The following is a 19,893-nucleotide window of genomic DNA, read 5'->3' on the forward strand; positions in this document are numbered from 1 at the left end:
TGTTCGTGTCAGAGCGCGTGACATCATCGGTTAGAGTGGGAGAGAGGCCAGAAAAACTCCAGATTTTTTCTCTTTCCACACTCGGCCTGGCCACAATTTACACTCTACACACATAATTTTTTCAGAATTTGTAAGACAAACTTGTTATCTCTCATATCATGTGCTCAAAATATCAGAGAGACTTACAGAACTTACAGAACAAGCCTCTGAGTGTGGCCACATCTGTCTCTGCTCCTCATTAGCCATGTTTCCATCCAAAGTGATTCGAATTACTGGAAAATGCGCATTAAAAGAAATTCGAATCATGTGTGTTTCCATCTACGGACCCCGGCCGGACGGACGGACGGACGGTCTGATTTGAACACATTAGCGCGATTTAGCGCATATGTTTATTACCGTCATAATGCGACCCGTGTGTGTGTGTGTGTGTGTGTGTGTGTGTGTGTGTGTGTGTGTGGGAGAGAGAGAGAGAGTTGCGCCGCCCCAGACTTTATTAATGATAAACTCTGGACGCGCTGGTTGATAAGTTTGGTTTTTACTGAGGAGGAACTATGAAGAACTGTGCAGTAATCACATATGAAGGTGTGTGGGGGCTTTTATTTTGCCGTGGCGATGCGCCACAATTAATTAATTGTTGTGTGACAGCGGTAACCCTGATGTTGTCTTGTGAGTGAACTGCAAACACGGGAGTAGACGGGGTGAAAGTGCGCTACGTCACACTTGATTCGCATACAGCTGTTTCCATCCCATTCGAATCAACCAAAACCCGGCCATAGCGAGCGTATTTCATTTTGTGCGAATCAGGGGATTTTAATGCGAATCACGGCGTTTCCATCATCATTTTCCGATGCGATACATCTCGATGCGCATCTAAACAGCTGATGGAAACGCACCTACTGACTCCAATACAAATATTTTCTGAGAGAAGCAGAACGGACCGATGTTTTAAAACTGCCAGCGTCTCCAAAATATTTACTGTAGAAACACCAAATCGTACCACATTTTTCAGGAAGTCCTTCGAGCAACGTGATCTGTGTTTTGTTCTGATAGGAGTTACCGTTTTGTCACAGTAAGCCTAAATGTGAGACCGGTGCAGAGGCAGAAAATCGCTCTTTTTCTCCATGTTTCTGTCTGTCTCAGCCTGGGGGGCCCCTATTGCCGTGGTAACCTCTGTGATTCTCAGGCCAGAGCTCGTTAACTTCATAAACAATCCACCTGGCGCTCGTTTAAATGTTTATAAACACGGACACAGCTAAATCAGACTGACACAGGATGCAGCTCATAGTCACACACACACACGCACGCACGCACGCACGCGCGCGCACGCACGCACGCACGCACGCACGCACGCACGCACACACACACACACACACACACACAGACTCTAGAACCAGCTTCATGTGATTACAGTTACAGACACACACACACACACATCAAAACACACAGGTAACCTAATGTGGTTACAGCTCCTCCATATCAGTGCTTATAGAAAGATGATCATGTGTCTGTCTGATCAGCTCTGTCTTGACCTTAAGATCGTGGGTTTGATTCCCATGTTGACAGAGATGGCAAAACCGGCAGTAGCCCCGTGGGCCTTTCAAAATTTCTCCAGAGGAAAATTTCTAGTTATCAATTATCATAGGGGTAGGGTTATGTTTACTTACAAATGTAGGCTACTAGTAAGGGCATTTTAGCAGACATTTGACCAATCTGGGAACTAAATCCTTACCAAGAAATTTCTTCACAATTGTCTTTAGGAACATGCGTAATATGATGTCTTAAAATGTTGAAATTCAACTCCCGTGGGAAACCCCCTAAAAAACTACTCAAAGTTGGGGTACCCGTAACTGGATTTTTGAACATTCCGTAATGTTAAATTTGGCCTTAAGTAACTTCTGAGGGGTCAAACTAGGGGTTTTTCATGATCCTAAGTTGATCGCAAACATTAGTTTTACACCCAAAACACTCCTTGGTGGAGAAAAAAACAACCACACCCACTTTTCTTGTTCATCGGAACCCCCATCACCACCACCAATAGAATGTATTGCAGAGAAGCCATTCCTTAGCATTGCAGAGGTTGTGTCACTACTAAATACTCAATATAATATAACTTATATTCTATAGCCTTTTTTCTATAGGATATACACACCCTCCAGGATTTTGTGGTGTCGCTAAATTTATTTAAAAAGTTATTATAAATGTAATTTATTATGCGGACCGGTAGCAAGCAGCGAGAGAGAAAATACAGTGGACATGCACCAGATTTCACATACCAGCAACAACTGAAACAAGTTTGTTCGAAATGAAGATAGGAAAAGCACAAAAAATACACAGTGGTGCTACATTGATTGCAAACATGATCATGTTAATCTGCACACACACTGAGCATCAATCTCCATCGAGCATCCAGGCTCTTTTTGAAGAATGGAAAAAGATAGATGTTGCAGTGTGTCACAAACTTGTTCATTCCAGCTTGGGCCTATTGCTTGGTCATGACCGTATGGTAGCTGTTGTAGTGTATTATGGGATTTGTAATGTGAGTAATGTGAATGCTATATTGGTGGGCCATTATTAACATAATATTTTTCTTGAAGGCCATATAAAAGTGTATCGCAGGACAGATCTCCCCCAGGTTTTTGACATGACATTGACGTGTGTGCTAGATGTCCAACAATGTAAAAAGGTAGAATATAAGTTATATTAAGTATTCAGTAGTAATAGTAGATGCTTTTTTGTGACATTAAAGAAAACCTCTGTCATGCACAGGAATAGCTGATCTCTAATGTATTCTATTGAGTACAGTAGATCACCTTTATTATAATAGCCTAAACCTAACTGCAAAAATTCTCGCGATGACAATTAGGCCTACACCATGTTTTCCTAGCTTGATAGCTAATGGAGCAGTCAGCTAGCATTTAGGAAAATAAAATGGTCAGATGGTCATCAGATTCAGTCGTACATAGGAGTTGGCTAACTAACCATATTATTTACTGTTAGCCAACTAACAACCATTTTTGTAAGACTTTGATGCCTATCTCTATAATGCATTATAACTATACTTATAATGAGTTATAATGTGGTTATAGCATTGTATAACTATAATTATAAACATTCATAAAATATCATAAGGCTTATCATCATAACACACTATAAAGCATTTTATGATGACTTATAAGGTCAGATATTATAATACGTTATAACTCGCTGTGATCATAATGCTTTATAACAATAATCATAACACACTATAAAGCATTTTATCTTGACTTATAAGGTCAGGTATTAATAACTATTAGGAACTCGCTGACAAAGCCCACATCGATAATGCATTAAAAATATAGTTATAATGCATTACAATTGGCTCATAGTCGTGTATAACTATCATTATAAATACTCATAAATTATCATAAGGCATTATAACAATTAGCATAACACATTATAGAGCATTATAACTCTATTATAATACTTGACCTTAAGCCATTATAAAATGCTCTATGATGTGTTATGCTAATTGTTATAATGCCTTATGATAATTTATGAGTATTTATAATGATAGTTATACACGACTATGAGCCAATTGTAATGCATTATAACTATATTTTTAATGCATTATCGATGTGGGCTTTGTCAGCGAGTTCCTAATAGTTATTAATACCTGACCTTATAAGTCAAGATAAAATGCTTTATAGTGTGTTATGATTATTGTTATAAAGCATTATGATCATTTATGAGTGTTTATAACTGTAGTTATACAGTGCTATAACTGCATTATAACTTTTATTATTATAACCCATTATAAGCATGATAATAATGCATTATAGAGATAGGCATCAAATAAAGTGTTACCACAATTTTTAAGTTTCTTATGCATGTTATCAACGTAATGACATGACATATTTCAAGTTCTTAAAAGAAAAAGGAGATAACACATATCAGGTGTAAAAAATAGTATGTTTGTCAATGGTCGAAGGTTGTAAATGGCTTCAACATGTCTAGCACTAGCTAACTCCAAAATTCCTCACTTTTAATGCTAACCAACTACAACTACCACTAAACAATACTTAGGCCGATTTACCATGGCAATAAATAAAAAGTAGAAGAAAGCAACATTTTAATGTAGCTACATGTACCCAGAAGTGTGTGTGTAGGCTATGTGTATGTTTCCGTTTTTACTGGTATTTACTGGTGGTATGTGTGCACCTGATGTCTTTCCTTCTCTCTCGCTCCCGATCCGCATAAAACTTAATGTTATATGAAAACAATAACTCGTAATAAAAACACATGCAAAAAAAAGTAATGGAAACACTGTGGCCACAGCTGACCACAGCTAGCCACAGCGGTCTATGATAGCGAATTTGCAGAAAAGTTGCAGTGGCAAGGCCAAAGAATTCATGATTGAATTTGCATTAATAGTTGCAAACGTGACACCACAAAATCTTGGAGGGTGTGTATGTCCTATAGAAAAAAGGCTATAGAATATAAATTATATTAGATTGAGTATTTAGTAGTGACACAACCTCTGCCATGCTAAGGAATGGCTTCTCTGTAATGCATTCTATTGGTGGTGGTGATGGGGGTTCCGATGAACAAGAAAAGTGGGTGTGGTTGTTTTTTCTCCACCAAGGAGTGTTTTGGGTGTAAAACTAATGTTTGCGATCAACTCAGGATCATGAAAAACCCCTAGTTTGACCCCTCAGAAGTTACTTGAGGCCAAATTTAACATTTCGGAATGTTCAAAAATCCAGTTACGGGTACCCCAACTTTGAGTAGTTTTTTAGGGGGTTTCCCACAGGAGTTGAATTTCAACATTTTAAGACATCATATTGCGCATGTTCCTAAAGACAATTGTGAAGAAATTTCTTGGTAAGGATTTAGTTCCCAGATTTTCATATATTGCCCTTACTATACATTTAAGCTATTTATTATTATTTTTCCATCAAACTCAAAAAAGACAAACTACAATCAAAACGAAAAGACAAAAGACAAATCCATCCAAAGGAGAGCACCTTATCACTTGGTTGCTAAATCAGCAAATATTTTGGATTCATACCATAAGTAGCCTAATATTCAATTCATATTAGTCTTAAACCTTCCAGCTTATGAGTTGCATATAATTACACTGAAAAAAGATGGTAAAATAACAGATAGCACACAACCATTAACGTTCAGAGAAAGAAATAGGCCTGCTAACACAGCTGCTAACTTAAACAAATTTAAATTTGTTAGGCTATACATGTTTTTACTTTTTATATCATTTTATATAATTTATATCATATTATTTTAGGTTATGTATGTATGCGGCTGGATGATCTGAATTTCCCTCCTATGGATTAATAAAGTATTTTCTATTCTAAACTATAAAATAGCACTGTTAACTAGCTAGCTAACTTGCTAGAATGCTAATTTGATTAACCAAAGATTCAACTACAGATTTTTTGTTTTGTTTTATGTTGGTGAAAAATACATCAGACTACTGATTACTTTTAATTGGACAAGGATTGTGCAGCTCTATGTAGCCTTGTTAGCCAGAAAGGTATCAGGTAGTAGTTTCTTTGGGGATTGTTGTTAATCAGTCCTGTAACATCATAATACAATATCTCTGACTGCTCATTTGTGGAGCCATTGCCAAGTCCCAACCTCTGCGTTGCTCCCCCAAAATGTGGTGGAAAACAGAGGTCATGTCTGCTTCAGAAAGCGTCGACCCCCTCACACGTACATCCATGGCCATGCTGTCATGGGAGCCTGGGGCCTGGGAGGGAGGGAGGGTGGAGAGAGTGGTGAAAAAGAGTGTTAGGGTTGAAATTGGTTGAATCTACTTATCGGAAAAGCAAAGGGGTGAAAGCAGTGGTTATGACTATGAGGCAACATTAATTGGAAAAAAATGCTTCACATTTATTATAAATCCATTTTATATTATAAGAAAACCCTTAAAACTTAGGCTATATTTAGTTTTGACATACTGTACATGGTTAGTGAGAGAGTAGAATCATTCATTGTAGCACATGTTGAGGCTCTGCATGGAAATGAAACAATATTCTTGTACAGATTATTAATAGACATAATCTAATTAGAACATTAAGTGATCTACATGAGCTGCAGTGTTATGGTTAGATTAGATTAGATTAGAGCTGGGGAAAAAATCAGTGACCTGTTATAACTCTAGGTTTTGATAAATGATAAAAATACAGCTGTCCAAACTGACCTTATCTGTAGGGTTTTACTGGCTGTGGTTTGTATTGATGAGATATACACTCAGTGGCTGCCAATACCGCAACATCTCTTCTGCTCCTCAGGCTTTTACACTTGACAAAATTTACTTTTAAAACATAAACACTGGAGATTTTACTGTCAAATTGTGATCCAGCCATGGTGGTGTCTTAGGTTTGATGCAGAACATTCTGTTAATGACGTGACAAGACTGCGCACAGACATGCACATTTGGATGTGCACAATGGTTGTACTGTAGCCAGGTAAGAGAATGGATGCTCAACATTAAAATATTGTCTTGCTAAAGCAGATGTTTGGAAAAGAAGAAGAAAACAGAAAGAGGCTGGGAAAGGGAACAGACACAAGCTTAATATGAAGACATGTAGGTTAGATTGGGAAAAGGCTGCTTGTGGTTAGTTACCCAGCTTCTACCTGATTTGAGTGTCCTCTTGACTCGACAGAGTAGTCCAGTCCAAAATCAAAGGGGTCGACAGTTAGCCGCCTTTTTGCCTTTTTGATCTTTTGACAGCAGAAAGGACCACCGACAGAGATGAGACAGTGAAGAAAGAAAGTGGATAAAGACGAACAAGTATGAAGACAAGAAGAAGAGTACAACCCCACAGAATGATCCCTCATTTCAAAAGACTTCTCACACTGAGAGTGTTGTTTCCTTCACAGCATGACAGAAGATCACACAGCACAACCTTATCAGCACATTGAGGTCCATTATGTGTGTTGTAACAAACAGTTATTTTAACATCTGTGACCATCTGCATATCTGCATATGGCCCTGAACATTTATCATTTAATTCTGAACTTTTGCAAAGTCAATATAACTGATATGTTATATTCAACATTTTGATCCAACGGGATCAGTTTAGGCCTCCACCTTTGTGTCAATTAGAGAAACATTTTTTTCATCCTTACTGTTCAAAGAATATTTAAGTGTGTTCAAAGGGTGGTAAATGTTGTTACAAACTTTAAGACAGGTTTATGTTTTTTCAGAAAAATTGGATTCTGTAATGTAATATGCGTGTGTTAATATATGTGAAACACTAAAGTGGGGTCAAGAAAACTTCTGGATATTTGGCTATGAGGCCTTGGAGGAATGGGAGTTATTTTTGTAGAGACTTTTTCAAATCCAGTATTGCCAGAACTTTCTCTCTATCCAGGAATCCTTAAGAAAACACTGAATCTACATTTAATCTTCACTGGCTCAAAAGGCAGTACTGTATGTGGACCAGCAGATGGCTCCCTGGCTAAGTGAAATCAGATAGAACAGAGGATGCAGAGAGCACCACTTGGCCGTCTTTGACTGTACAGTAGGTCTGTGCCATTGTGACATCCATCAAAAGTCTATCATGTTCGATGTAAATAAAACCTTAATTGTTCGTCACACTGCAAACAAAGACACAGCATCCAGGGGCCCTGCAGAGCCCGAGAGTCCTGACAACATTTTTCCTACTTGACAGCTGCTGCAGTGATTGAAAATAAACAAAGCTTAGCTCCTACACTACACAGAGACTGTGGTATAAACAAGAGTAGTCTTAGTTTTATGATGAATTCCAGTGGACTCACTGCCCCTTTTTTTACAATCTCAGGACTTGAACCAGAGGCTCTTTCAAGTCCTCTTGGACTCTTTTATGTGTGCGATCATGTCTGACAGCCTGGTATTTACCCACAATACACGGCGGCCGGCCAGTGCCGGTTCGACCGTGCCTAACATTCGACGTCACCAGCTGTCAAGGCATTCCAGTTGTTCATGTGGGCTGGGATATATCACGTAGATTACACGTGCAGAAAACACCTCTGCTTTTCGGCAAAGGAAGGAGCTGTTAGCGTGACGAAGATCAGTGCTGAGCACAGCGGAACCTTGTTTTCAAAAAACATATGCATGCAAAATGCTGATTTCAACCCGAGTTAAATTGTCAGTGTTGCAGATAAGCTTTGATTTCACCCAAACATATCTTAATTGATCAAGCGCAATAGATGTTAGGTGTGAGCAACATAGTGAATCAGCTACAGTGTTGTTTCTCGAATGAAAAACACCAGGACTACTGGTGACCTGCTGTGAGAATAAAACCTGATTTATGTTTCTTACTTTATGATGCATATCGCTGGAATGTTGTCTGCTGCCTTCAAACTCACTAAAACCTAACTATCTCCGGCTGCAGGCTGCCTGATTATTGATTAATCTTACGCAAACAAAATTTAAACATGGAGCACAGCAAAGAAAACCTGGGAAAGATGAGTTATATGAAAGAAAAGCATACCCCTTTGTAGTGTGGTGAATCTGTTGCATCCATACTGTGCTCCTCATATCCATCTGCTGATGAAGAGGGCAGTGTGTTAGTGTTAACCCAAGAAAAGCACATGATTTCTGGAAACAGAAAGAAACTGTTGTCTGTATGTGAGGTGCACACTGCACCTCTCCTATCATGCAGAGAAATTACAGCACAAACAGGCAAAAGAAAGGAACATTATGTGTTTTCAGTGCCTTTTTATGACAGTGTTTATGAGTAAATTCCCTCTTGAATACACAGAGGGAGACTGGGAACAAGAGAAACTTCAGAGAGAGACAAAAGGTCAAGACTGAGCTTGAAAGATCAGCAGATAAAGTTGGAGGCGCATTCAGGACAACAAAATAACAGTAAACAACTGTGAAAAGTTACTGTCTACTTCATTGCAACTGCAGCATGAATAAGTTGTACTTTGATAGAAACTCATGCAACAACATTTAATGATGATGATATAATAATAATAGGCCAATAAAAACATTTTCTCAATCTTGCCTCTCCCTGAGTCAAACTTCCCACAAGCCTCTGCTCTTGTTCTCATGGTGTGCCAATGTGAATAAAATCCAGACCAGACTGTGCCAGACTAACCAGAACCTTTTGCTCTGCTCCCAGACCACTGTACCCACTGGATAATTCAAAACTCCATAGTCTGAATCCCTGATTGTAATGCCAATATTCAACAATCAAACTGTACTCACAGTTACACCCTGTTTAGAATTACCATAACAAATATACTGACAAAATATTATTGTAGACTTAGGTACTCTAGGCAGTAAACTAGTTAAGATTCATTAGTATGACTCCAGGATAGATCTTAAGAGGACCACACACATGCTGGATTAACCCTCTAGGGGGCTCAGTCTGGCCTCTGTTTGTGCTAATTGGTAGAAACACAAAGTTATTTTTAAAGGGACCCTCACCGTGACAACATAGTAATGTGTTTGTTGCATCTTTTCAAGCTAATTTGCAATTATGCAAATACCCCCAAATCAGCACAAACAAACACTGATCAACAAAACCTAACCTTTCCTAATTGTCCATTTAGTTCAGTGTACGTACCGTGGACATCAGGCATGCTCTGTGTGTCATATTCACGTGCATCTGGAAAACACAAAGAAGAAAGACTTTCTTTATCTCTATTGCATAAATAATTTAATGTAACATATTATGGGCTGACTTGATTTTTTTTTTGATTGACCTTCTCATTGAATGAGGTGAACATTTTGTGATTGTTGCCATTCATTAATGACAGGAAATCATTCTGTAAATTGAGATAATACAGTCTTTACTTTCCACATAAACTAATAATCAGAAGCAGCATAAAAAAAGTCAGTGCAGCCAGCTTACTTTTCTGTTTCATGCCATGCAATGCAATGTGAACAAAGACACTGCTGAACCATCATTGTTTCATTTCCCCATGTGCACATAGGATGACACCCTCCGAGCTGCAGGGACCCAACGGACCACTGCAAAATGCATACAGTGAAAACCCAGCAGAAGAATGTGTGTGTGTGCAGTCATGCATATTGAATTCACTCCAGGTGGTCACATGATTATTTACATGTGATGAGTTGCTGGTCGTATTAAACATGATGCATCTGTTAACACGTGTATATATGACATGTGTTGCATAACTACATGTTGCCTCTGTGCACACTGGAGGGGCTGGATTCCACATTGGGACATGGCAAAAAAAAGTTTAGTTCTCATTCCCTCCCTCTCTCTCTCTCTCTGCTTCTGTTCGCTGGAGCCCTGCAGGACTGGATCCTTCAATTCCAGGCACAGAATGGGAGACATGTGACTGGATGATCACAAGGCCTGCTGGGCTAAGCCAGCCAACCAAACTCTCTCTGTATACCTTCCCAGAATCCTCAGAGGTGACTCAGCGTAAGCAGCACCAGGGGTCCCGACCGTCTCGTCGCAGTTGCCTCTCCTGATACTGTGATCTAATTCCGAGGCTTGTTCCGTGTAATAATACCAAAGGCTGGTGGACAAATGTGGATCTCTGGTCTCTGTGTAGCTACAGGGTATTGATGAAGCTACATAAGCAAGTCATACCGTCACTGCATCAGACTTTAAACATGAGCAGCAAACATAAACACTACATTAGTATCGGTGGTAATAATTTCTCCAAAGGTGCAGCAGACTGTGTGTATCTCCACAAACCCACTGATCACTTAAAGGGATAGTTCAACATTTTGGCAAATTGTCCCATTGCCATAATCCCTATAGTTTTAGAGCAGACGGAGCAGAGACGCGAGCTGCTGATGATGATTGATGAGGGAAACCAAGAAATCCCATTAGCCTCTGTAGCATAGCTCTGAGCAGCTCGCGGCTCTGCTCCGCTGTTCAAAAAATAGCTTGCACTGACAAATAAAGGTAACGAACCTACTGCTATGACTATAGGGATTAGGCAATGGGCCAATTTGCCAAAATGTTGAACTATTCCTTAAGGATTAAAAAAAAAACCTGACAGTGGAGGACCTGGCCTGAGCTGTTTCCAGGCCTGGAAGACTGGTCTGTGACAGCACTCAGTGCAGCTGTGACAAGCGCTGGAAAAACAGGAAAGATGGAGGAGATTAAACCCCGTGACAGATCTGGCAGTCTGCTGATGACGGCTCACTATCTGAGGAGAAAGGAAAACTTCCTTCTGGTGACTCAGTGTCACAAAAATGAAGGGGCTCACAGACAGATGGGTGACAAATTGAAGGGAAAACACCAACATTAAGCATCCTGGTAAAGTGCAGGGTCACCAGGAGCTGTCAGAACCGCTTGATTGCTTTTTGTAAGAGCTTCCCCAGGTTTCTGGACTCTACTGAAGGAATGAGCCACCAATCACTGACTGATAACTGATGCTCTTATGGCAGCAGAGAGTGCTGTTAATCTCATGCAGGTGTTCCACTGGATGAATGCCACAGCGTATGACTGGGGTCTGATGTCACTAACAGCACAAACCTAAAGATCCTGTATTTTGTTGTCTATCAGATCTATGACTTATCTTTACAAAAATGCATCACCAAGTCCAGTTCTTGAATTTGACAGCATTAACACATGTGATGCACCGGTCATGGAGAGATTTTACTAATTAAAACTGTGCGATTCCATTTCGATACGAAAAAATGTAGCAGATACAAGTCCGATACATATTTTCCATGCAGTTACAGTACAACGTGCAGCTGTTAAATCTCCCTGAAGCCTTTTCATTTATTGGGGATTTCTTATGGTAAGCTCGAGCAGACAACAGAGCAGCAATGCTCTGCAGCTCCACAAAACTCAAACTTCTGACCTGCAGCACCTCCTCTGGGCTTGTAAAGAAATAAGTGGAACAGATGGGAATTTGTTAAGGCTGTCCCTTCAAAGCAGCCTTGACCTGAGACCTGACACTCTACCAGGTTTGTAACCTTTGATTTGCTCTGCTGAAAATTCATACACACATTCCCACATAACAGCTGCCCACAATAACCACAGTGTTTGACCGTTGGCCACTGAGCAGTTTAAACCTTGGTACAGGTTAATCTGTTCGCTGACACCATGACAGTACTGTTTAAGTAAAGGAAGAGTATTATTCATCTTCTTATCTACATCTTACATACAGAGTTTCACATCTGGGTTTAAGATTTAGACCTTTAATCAGTTTTCGTAGCAATTCTTTACACTTATTTGGAGAAATCTCCCACAGAATGAAAAAAAAAAAAAACTCACCTCCAAGGTCACTCTGAGTGCAGCTGTGGTCTCCATTCAACCTCTTGAAGAGCGATCGCATCACCTTGGCACTGCCAAAGCGTTTGAAGCGAGCACGGACGTTTTCATGGTACCACTCCAACGTGCCGATCTTGAGGACCCTGTTAGTGGACATGGATGTAGGAATTTATATAAAGCCCAGATAAATCACAAGCAAAAGCATGATTTTCTATTTTAAAAGATTTAGTAAGATTGATTGATTGCTATTAGTGTGGTGTATCTTTATGTGAAATTAATATGTTCTATCTAGACAAAGGCTGAGTTCAGTGAAAGGGCTTTTCAGCACTCAGTCTCTGAGCAAACAATAGAGTAATGACTACATATGGTGCTGCTGGAATGAGCTGCATGTACAGTATTAAGTTATGTTGCTGCAGCACAGCCTGAGCACTGAAGGAGATCTTGGCTGTGTTTGTGTTGGAACAGCTGCCGCCATAATGTCCATCAAATGCTATGCTAGACACTGAATCTTTACCTGCTCACACTTGCTGGAAACATGATAACAACCAAATCAATAAAATGCCTAAGCATAGCCTATTTATAAAGTATTTGGCCACTTGCTTAACTTACATTTGAAAAAGTGCTCTTACACTCACACTTTTACACGTCAGCAGTTGCATAATTGTTTCCGTCTTTGATTTGATTTCTTACCAAGTATGAAAAACCTCTGTAGTACAACTTCAAAGCATAACTCCACTGATTCTTTGACCTGGACTGAACGCTTTGCTGTCATTTTTCATCAAACTAACCAACATCAACGTTCCATCAACAGCTTTAGAGCTTAAGTTGCAATGGTTGTGGATCCACAGAGCAGTATTCAGCCTTTGAGTTACACAATGATGTAGCCCTCCAATAAAATTTAGATAAACCTGTGAATATCCCATTTTGCACTGGCAGTAGCTAAATGGGATATTAGTTCACATGGTTACAGTTATTATTTGTAACATTTAAACATGAAAATGTCACATACGCGTTCAGTTTTAACCAAATAGAGGATTGCAGTCATCAGATGACTGGATCTTATATTATTAAAAAAAACTGGAAAATATTAGACAGCTCAGCTCCCAGCTGTTGGAACTGTGTTGGGGAATCACTGATTTTTTAGAGTGCAACTGCTTTATTTGTTTACTGGGGTTAATCCCCTGGAAACACAGTCTCAGTTTCCAGCTAGACCAAGACGTCATGTGTTTGCTGAAAAGTGTCAGTGGTCCATTTGTTATGAAGAGGAGGACACACTTTTTGGGATAATTTGGCTGCTGGTAAAAACCTCCTGAACATCTGGTTCATAAGTTATCAGTGAAACTATCAAAACAACGATTACCAGTAATCTCAGTTCCTGGCATTGAAAACATTTCCCTTTTTGAAAACATTTGATGTGGAACTGCATTACCATATTTTAAACACAGTGGATGGGGATTTTTGTTGTTTTTGTTGAATCCAATAAATGAATGATGCTTTAGTTCCAATGTAGAGTAGGCTACAACCAAGTATGCCATCCATAGACAAAGAGCTATACTGGCTTTGTATTGCTTGCTGCCATTTCAAGAGTCACGTGTACAGTAATGAAAAATTAGGCCAGCACCAAATAGCAGCTCCCTGTTGATCAAGCAACCATGCACTCAAATGTGTATGTAGAAACAATATTGTCTGAGTTTTCATTTTCAGAGAAGCACACGCTAGTGGTGCAACAGATTATTTTCATGGGATGTTTTCCTTTGCTTTCAGCAACAGTTCAGACAGTAGTTTAAATAACTACAGACTTCAACAAGTCTTTAATGTGTTATTTCCCACCTTGCCATGCGGCAGGGATCACACACCCAGCCATGCTCCTTCTTGTTGTAGCGGCTGCAGGATTTGCAGATGTACAACTGACAGTCCAGACACTGACGCTTGCTGTTGACCAGGAACTTGAAGGGCTGGAGACAGCGAATACAGAGAGACTCAGTCACGCTGGTCTGGTTCCCCAACAGCTCTCTCTTGGTGTCTTCCTTCTCAATCTGGGTCTTCAGCTCCCTAGACAAGGTTGGAAAAAGGGAAGAGTGAAAGCACAGTTCAACAAGTGCATTATTCTTTATGTGTAGTCATCCTAGTCAGGACATGGCTTCAAACTAGCGGCCAGCAAACCAGCTAACAAAACATTGTAAAAGACCAAAAATCTGCCACCTTTAGTGCTTGTGGCAAATTTTGTTAACATCTGGTATAACCTAAATAGTAAAACACATCATGTCATTTAACTATTTAATTGCAGAAAGCACCGTCAAATCTGGTTTTAGGATATGTTTTCACACATTTACACACACATCTAAATATAAAGAAATAAATAAAAAAAAAGCATGAAAACACCTGAGCTACTACTGTATGTAGCCAATGTTGAGTTTGTAGTCCTGTGGTTCCATTGTCTATCATGCTTATCCACAATGCTCAGTCACTCACACATAGCTATGAGCAATTTAGAGGTCCTAGTAGTGTGCACTGTTTGAGTGGCATATTTCACTACTAGTACTACTACTACTACTACTACTACTACTACTATTATATCTGAATATTCAGGGTCACTACTCGTAATACTATTTCTTGCACTGGCGCACACACGCACACTTACGGTGCGTTCACACCAAACGCGATGGACGCGATGAACGCCACAACTTTCCATTAAAAGTCAATGTAAATGGCGCGATGACACGCGATGGCGCGTCGGGCGGCGCGTTTCGGGCGATACGAGCGACGCGATGAAGCGATGACGCGTCCATCGCGGCCATCGCATCATCGCATCCATCGCTTGAAGTTGAAAAATGAACTTTTCAAGCGACATCGCGTGACGCTGTGCCGCGACATCCAATCAGTGTTGATATTCAACCACATCACCGACACAGCTGCAGACACACATTTCAAAACATGGTGGAGAAGATCACTGTGGCTGTAGTCAAAGACGGTTTATAAACCAAGACCTTTCATGACGAGTCAGCTTCCTGTATGCATGTCACGTGGGCTTCTGCACGGCCACGCCCCTTTAGAGAGACCAGAGGCAGTTTGGAGTGTATTGATTCCTATGGGACAATTTAATGTGAACACCGATTATGATCGGGCCTTTCTCCCCACGGTCACTGAAGCAAATTTTGGACTCATTTTTCACAAGCCACATCTCTTCTGAACAGTTTGACACCAAAATGGTAATTTTCAGACGGAGAGATCCGGAGAAAATCCACTTTGTTCAAGACCTGTCTCTGTCTCTACGACACACTCTCGCGAGATTTGGCACAGATCTCCTAGGCAACGTCAAACAAACGGCCGCGAACTCCCGTGAAAATGATTTAAATTATTTTTGGCATGCTAAATATTACTGTTAGTAGTGTAAATATTTAATGTTATCATAAGAAAATATAAATATCTCACTTTCATCTACCTAAAAATTGTATAAATCCACACACACGTTCACAGACGAGGTGGGGTGACGGTTGGCCACGCCTATTTAGAGAGACAGGAAGTGTATACCATTTCATATCATTGGAGCAGCCGCTCATGGAGTATCTTTCCATTTATTGAATATCTTTGCTGTAGTCTCGCTCACCAGACCCTCCTTCAGAGAACCTGTGGCTGTGTAAAAAAAAAAAAAAAAAAAACCCAGGGGCTGTGTGTGTTTTCCTCAGATCAATAATATACATCCATGGCCGTTTCCCGGAGCTTTATGACACGACGTCGTACTTTTACCGCGGTCGTAATAAAAAAAGATAATGCCTGCAGAGGGTCAGAGGACCTACAGCTTCCTCCTTGTGAATATTTCATATGTATTTATATTTATTATTATTTCTCAGCCATGGTTGAGGAGAGAAAGAAAATAGCGGGAGGTGGGTCGCATCATAGCGCGATGAAGCGATGAAGCGATGGTGAAAAATGTGACAAATATGTCAAGCGGCGCGATGCTCGCGTTACGGGCGATGGCATCGCTTCCATCGCGTTTGGTGTGAACGCACGGTTACGGGAACATGGACGGGTCGCGTTGTGACAGTAATAAACAAATGCGCTAAATCATGCTAATGTGTTCAAATTGCTGCCCCCCCGTCAGACCGTCCGACCGTCTGTACTGGAGTACTCGGATATCGGCTACAGTCCTACAAGAACCCGATAAAACTCCACCAAGATATAAACCAAGATATGAGAGTTTTGTTTTCATAAATTCTACCTTGCTACCTAGCCTGGTTGGTTCCGTCGGCCTGTGAAGACAGAGAAACGTCGGTGCAGCTGCAGCTAACCTTACAGGACACAGTGTCGACATCAGAAACATTGTTGCCGGGGCGACCCAGTCCAGGTTAATCAACAGACAGGTGTGCAGTGCTCCTGCAGTGACGGTGGGACTTTGACAATCGAATAATCGTCTGATAAATTAGTATTGTTCCAAAACTAAATCATTTCCCCTTCGGCTGGTTCCCAGTAAATATGATTATATAATTTTTGTCGCACGTCTGAGGCTTTAAGGCTACTGTTGTCTCAGGAGGACGAAGCTAAAGCTAGCTAAAAACGTTTCTGCATGCAAAGCAATGGATGAAACAGATGACAGCATGAACATGATGGACATGAGGAGAACACCAGTGGATTATCTAACTGTTGGACTTGGAGAGCTGGCTGACTGCTGCTGCTGACTGACTGTTTTGGTACACTAGGAGTCAAGGTAAGACATGTTTCCTGGAAATCTGGGAGTTTTGCATCAGCTGTGGTCTAACGTAGTGCTGAGGAATCATTTGTGTGGTGCTGGACTGAGATTAGTTTCAGGTGAAATAGTTGTGGCTCAGTTTTAATGTTTGACAGTCATCATGAGTCTTTATTGCATGCTGTGGAAAGACTTAGTGGACACTGCTTGATTGTCAGAGGGGGCGGGGCTGCAGTTTAGGCGGACAGATGTGTTCTGTACTTTATTACAGTCAGTGCTGATGCAACATCAGACCACTATTGTACGCTTCTTTGACATGTTGGTGATACTGCCCATAGTGGAGGACTCTATCAGTGCCAATCTATTGGAGTAGACAGTTTAGTCCATGGCTTTAGCCCTGTAAAACTTATTATATTCTATTCATTAGTGAATTATGTTAATTTGATTAATATCCACTTAAACGGGACCATTCACCTAATATAGCCTAGGCCATTTGTTTTGAAAATCGGAACATCATTTTTGGGCCATTCTTGGCCAAACTGGGGATTAAATGGCCCGTGGCCCTCGCTAATTTCTGACGCTGAGAACATGGCAGTATTGACATGCTGTAACTGTAGAAAGTTACAGAGTAGATATTCCTGCTCAGACGAGTTGTGGTAAACATATTAAAATACAGTGTAGGCAGTTGTATTGTATGGCACCTATATGGGTTATGTAGTGTAGAGGTAGGCTACTGTAGGCTATATGGCCATTTTAAGTTGAAATCTCTAAATGGAATACTTTGTAAGAATCCCATAACCCTTACCAGACACATCTGTTAGCCATTAGCAATATGGCTTCTGTTAAATCTGAACAAACACTAACAATGCTGCTCTGTTCTGGCTGAAGGAATCAGTACTAAGTCATGTTTTGAATGCACATCTCAGCAAAGGGAAAAGTTGTTTCAACCTCATGGTCTAAGTCCACTCTGGCTCAAAACACTGTTTGGGCTGTTGACACTCAGCCAAGATTAGTAATACCATAGCATCACCAGGACCAAAACCAAAACTTTTGCTCTCTACCGAAACTTTTGCTCACTTTAGCTGGATAAGGCAATGGCTGTTTGTCAAGAACTGGTTACAACACAACTCCCAAAATCACAAATAGTAAATGGTAACAGCCAGAGACAAGCTTCTTTCCCATTGACTCTAAAATTTATGTAAAGCCAGTCTAACCATGTCCTTCACTACTCCTCTCCCAGATACAAAACAAATAAGCACATTTCCCCAAATGCTGGGGTATTAACTGTGGAGCTCTCATGGAACGAAGGTACTGTCTAACTTATTACTCACTTTGTGTTTTTACAGCTAGAGAAACAAACTTCATACCATTTAATTACAAATATAAGGGAATACATGGTTGTCTGCACATGGCTTCAGTTTGGCAAATTTGTGTAAATATTATGTCAGATTTATTACATGGAAACGTAAGTAAAGACACAGAATACAGCAATGCTTCGCCAGGAAACACTTAGTGCAGTGATTACCAATGAGAAACTGATTAAGATAGATGAAATATAATGTCACTGCAGTTGTCTTGATTAGATTTTAATGGACACAGCCCTGATAACCATTAGAATCCATATACGTTATGTACACATCTGTGTTTTCATGTGTACCATGAAAGCAAATATGACTGCTTTTTATTTAAGTGAACTGTATAAGAGCAGTGCTCCCTAATGCAGTATACAGTGTAATCTCATATAATTATTGAATGGTACGAAGTTTGGTGGTCATCATCTGGGTGCTATAACTTTTCCTAAATCTGCTATTGAGGGCTGGGATGTATGTATAAGTAACAAACTGATGAGGGGTTTATTTTTATGGGTTCATTTAAAGAGGATGATTGTGTTTATTCTTGGAACAAACACAAGTCCAAGAAAAGAGAGACTAGACCCAACCCTTACAGTACACTAGACGTGTGAACCTTCACCGGTCTCACGATTCGATTTGATTATGATTATGTCAACGATTTGATATCATGATGCATCAGGTTTTGTTTGGATGGATACAGTCAAATATAAACTTTTTTTTTTTTAGCAAAACGTAAGTCTGAACTCAGACACAGTCAAAAATATGACAGCTATGACAATACTAAACCTCATGTATGCAATGCTACAAATTTGGACACATGGGACAGAGATGGGACATAAGCCAGCCCTCGCTTATGTAATATAAGTGCAGGAATAAAAAGTTATTGATTAGTAGTTAATACATTTTTTTTTAGAATCAATTTTGATTAGTGTATTAAATGAATGTCAGTGTATCCGACTGTACACCTCACCCTTCGTAATCACATCACAGGCTTTGCTGTGAGTGGAAAAAGATGTTCTCTTGAAGCATCCGTACATCCGCCACAGGAAACACTCGCAAACATATTTTACAAGTAGTCTGACAGTCATTGTCACTGACACTGTCAGACCTAGTGTTTTAATTTCCCCACTCTCATCTGTGATGATGGTTCAAAAATGGGACGCACCATTTAATCCTCAAATATGGAGCAATTCCATATTGTAAGAGGCAACCCTAATGGGACACTATCACAGCAGACTACAACTACCTGGAAGGAGCGTGATGTGCCACCTCTTCAACTCACAGCCTCCATTCAGAGAAAAATGAATTAATCGCACGGACATTTCTTTCTATAGCAGGTGCAATATATGTCACATCATACAGCTCTGCTATAGATGAAACAGGTCACTTCCAGGATGTTATTTTCAAGCTGAATTTTTTGCCACATCCGGAACATTAAAGCAGAAGTAAGCGGAATGTTTGTGTTAATATAAGTCAAATAGTTATATCTTCCGACAGCAATCACTTATATAGAGTGTTTGGTCTGAAACACGGGTCTGTCAGTCACTCTGCTCTGCTGTAAGCCGAGGAGAAAACTTTCCTTGTATCCCACAACCTTTATCCAATGAGGAGAGAGAATGGCATAAAGGGGCGGTCCTCTCTGTGTGTGCAGCCAAGG

At 40.2% G+C, this 19,893-nt stretch overlaps 1 protein-coding gene across 1 annotated transcript in view; it reads right to left on the bottom strand.

Annotated features, from left to right (window-relative positions):
* The window catches only part of mlphb (melanophilin b), a 40,344-nt gene that overhangs the window by 10,938 nt on the left and 9,513 nt on the right, over window positions 1-19,893 (bottom strand). The window contains exons 3-7 of the mRNA XM_085765423.1: window positions 14,031-14,252; window positions 12,204-12,343; window positions 8,478-8,533; window positions 6,637-6,723; window positions 5,635-5,746 (exon numbers count right to left, since the gene is read on the bottom strand). Of these exons, the coding sequence (XP_085621549.1) occupies window positions 5,635-5,746; window positions 6,637-6,723; window positions 8,478-8,533; window positions 12,204-12,343; window positions 14,031-14,252 (617 nt within the window). The remainder of the gene's footprint in view (window positions 1-5,634; window positions 5,747-6,636; window positions 6,724-8,477; window positions 8,534-12,203; window positions 12,344-14,030; window positions 14,253-19,893) is intronic.

Source organism: Trachurus japonicus, chromosome 21 (genome assembly GCF_045865225.1).
Source record: "Trachurus japonicus isolate A0001 chromosome 21, Traja_1.0".
In the NCBI taxonomy this organism is placed as follows: domain Eukaryota; kingdom Metazoa; phylum Chordata; class Actinopteri; order Carangiformes; family Carangidae; genus Trachurus; species Trachurus japonicus.